General features: G+C 55.6%; 1 protein-coding gene across 1 annotated transcript; it reads right to left on the bottom strand.

The window, feature by feature from the left end:
- Positions 1 to 1,664, bottom strand: ENH_00047610 (OSJNBa0042D13.18 protein, related; the record flags this gene model as incomplete). Its single annotated transcript, XM_013581092.1, has 1 exon — positions 1 to 1,664. A coding segment is annotated over one exon (1,664 nt), but the record flags the coding sequence as incomplete, so codon positions are not given.

The following is a 1,664-nucleotide window of genomic DNA, read 5'->3' as shown; positions in this document are numbered from 1 at the left end:
GAATCTGAAGGGTGGTGTAATCAACCAAACGCTGCTTGAGGTGGCGTACCGCTTGAGTGTGTGCGTCTGTCCACTGGAAAGGGACTCCCTTGCGTGTGAGATCTACGAGTGGGCGGGCGACCCTAGCAAACTCCGGGCCCATGAACATGCGGCAATAGTTAACGGTGCCTAGGAACTGACGTATTTGCGTCTCGTTCTGCAACACCTCGGGCCACGCCTTAATGACTTGAATCTTGTCTGGTGCGGGTTTTATACCCTCCGCGCTAACGGTATAGCCCAAGTAGGTAAGCTCCCGCTTCGCAAACTTGCATTTAGAGAACTTCGGGTAGAATTGCTGATCGAGGAAAATACGTAGTACTTGTTGGAGGAGGGTAACGTGACTGGGAAGGTCGGGGCTGTAAATGAGGACATCGTCTAGATATGCAATGACTCCCTGACCCAATAAAGGCTGCAGGTATGCATTGATGTTGGCCTGAAAGGTAGCAGGCGCGCCCTTGAGGCCAAAGGGCATGACCTTATACTCGAATAACCCCACAACCGAGCGGAAAGCTGTCTTCCACCGGTCCTCCTTGGCCATTCTTATCTGGTGAAATCCCGACTCGAGGTCGAGTGTAGAAAAGTATCTGGCACCCCCCAGCATCTCAAGAATCGTTTGAATAGGTGGTAGGGGAAAGTCAGGCGCAATCGTAAGGGGGTTCAGCTCCCGATAATTGACAACCATGCGCATCTTACGCTCGCCTGTCTCGTCACTTCGCTTATCCACCATAAGCGTAGGAGCGCAGATCGGGGAGTAGGTGGGGCCTATCCACCCATTAGCGGACAGCTTAGCAATCTCCTGCTTGTGAAATAGAAGTTGTTCGGGGGTCATGCGATAGATCGCGGATTTCGTAGGGAGCGTTCCAGGCACAAGAAGAATGCGGTGATCGTTGGGGCGCTTCGGTGGCAACCCGGTAGGAAGTTGATCCGGAAAGACCGCACGGTGGGCACACAACACATCCAGTATCGCTCGGGGAGTCTCCTGCGCCTCCTCGGAGGTTAACCACGTGTCGAATTTCGAGTACTCTAGCTTGGCCGTTGGCCAAGGGGATGTTTCCTCGTCGTCGGGGAACGCGGAAACGGGCAGTGCCTTAAGACACTGTTGGCGGGGGTTGGAAGGGGAGGCTTCGACCAAGGCACAACATAAAGCCCCTTGCCACTCCTCCATTAGACGCACAGCCACATCCGACTCCATCGCGGGAAGCGTTAGCATGACGCTGAGCCCTTGAAGTGGGTGATGTATGCAAGCTGCACTCTCCGAAGCCTGCTGTAACAGGGCAGCGACCACTGCTTTCCGTTTGCCCCTTGGGGGTGGCTTATACCTCTTAGAGGGTGGGCTTAGGAGAGCCGTAGCTTCCTCCCTAGTCATGTCAGCCACCTGTTTAGCCAGTATGTCGTACGCCTGCTCGGCGGGGGTCCGCTGACGCGTCCCTAACGTACGGCCGTCCCGTTGTGTGGCGTCGGTGGCCCGAACCACCGGTAGATCGCACCACTGGCCGTCCACATACGTACGAAGCTTGTCTGACTGGAAATACCACGCTACCCTATGCTCCGTCAGCCAATCAAGTCCCACCACTAGATCATATGGCACCGGCCCTACTAAGAAGTCGCCAGCTAGGCGGGCCGTC

This window comes from Eimeria necatrix, genomic scaffold (genome assembly GCF_000499385.1).
Source record: "Eimeria necatrix Houghton genomic scaffold, Enh_scaff3656, whole genome shotgun sequence".
Lineage (NCBI taxonomy): Eukaryota > Apicomplexa > Conoidasida > Eucoccidiorida > Eimeriidae > Eimeria > Eimeria necatrix.
This window is presented reverse-complemented; position numbering and strand designations above follow the sequence as displayed.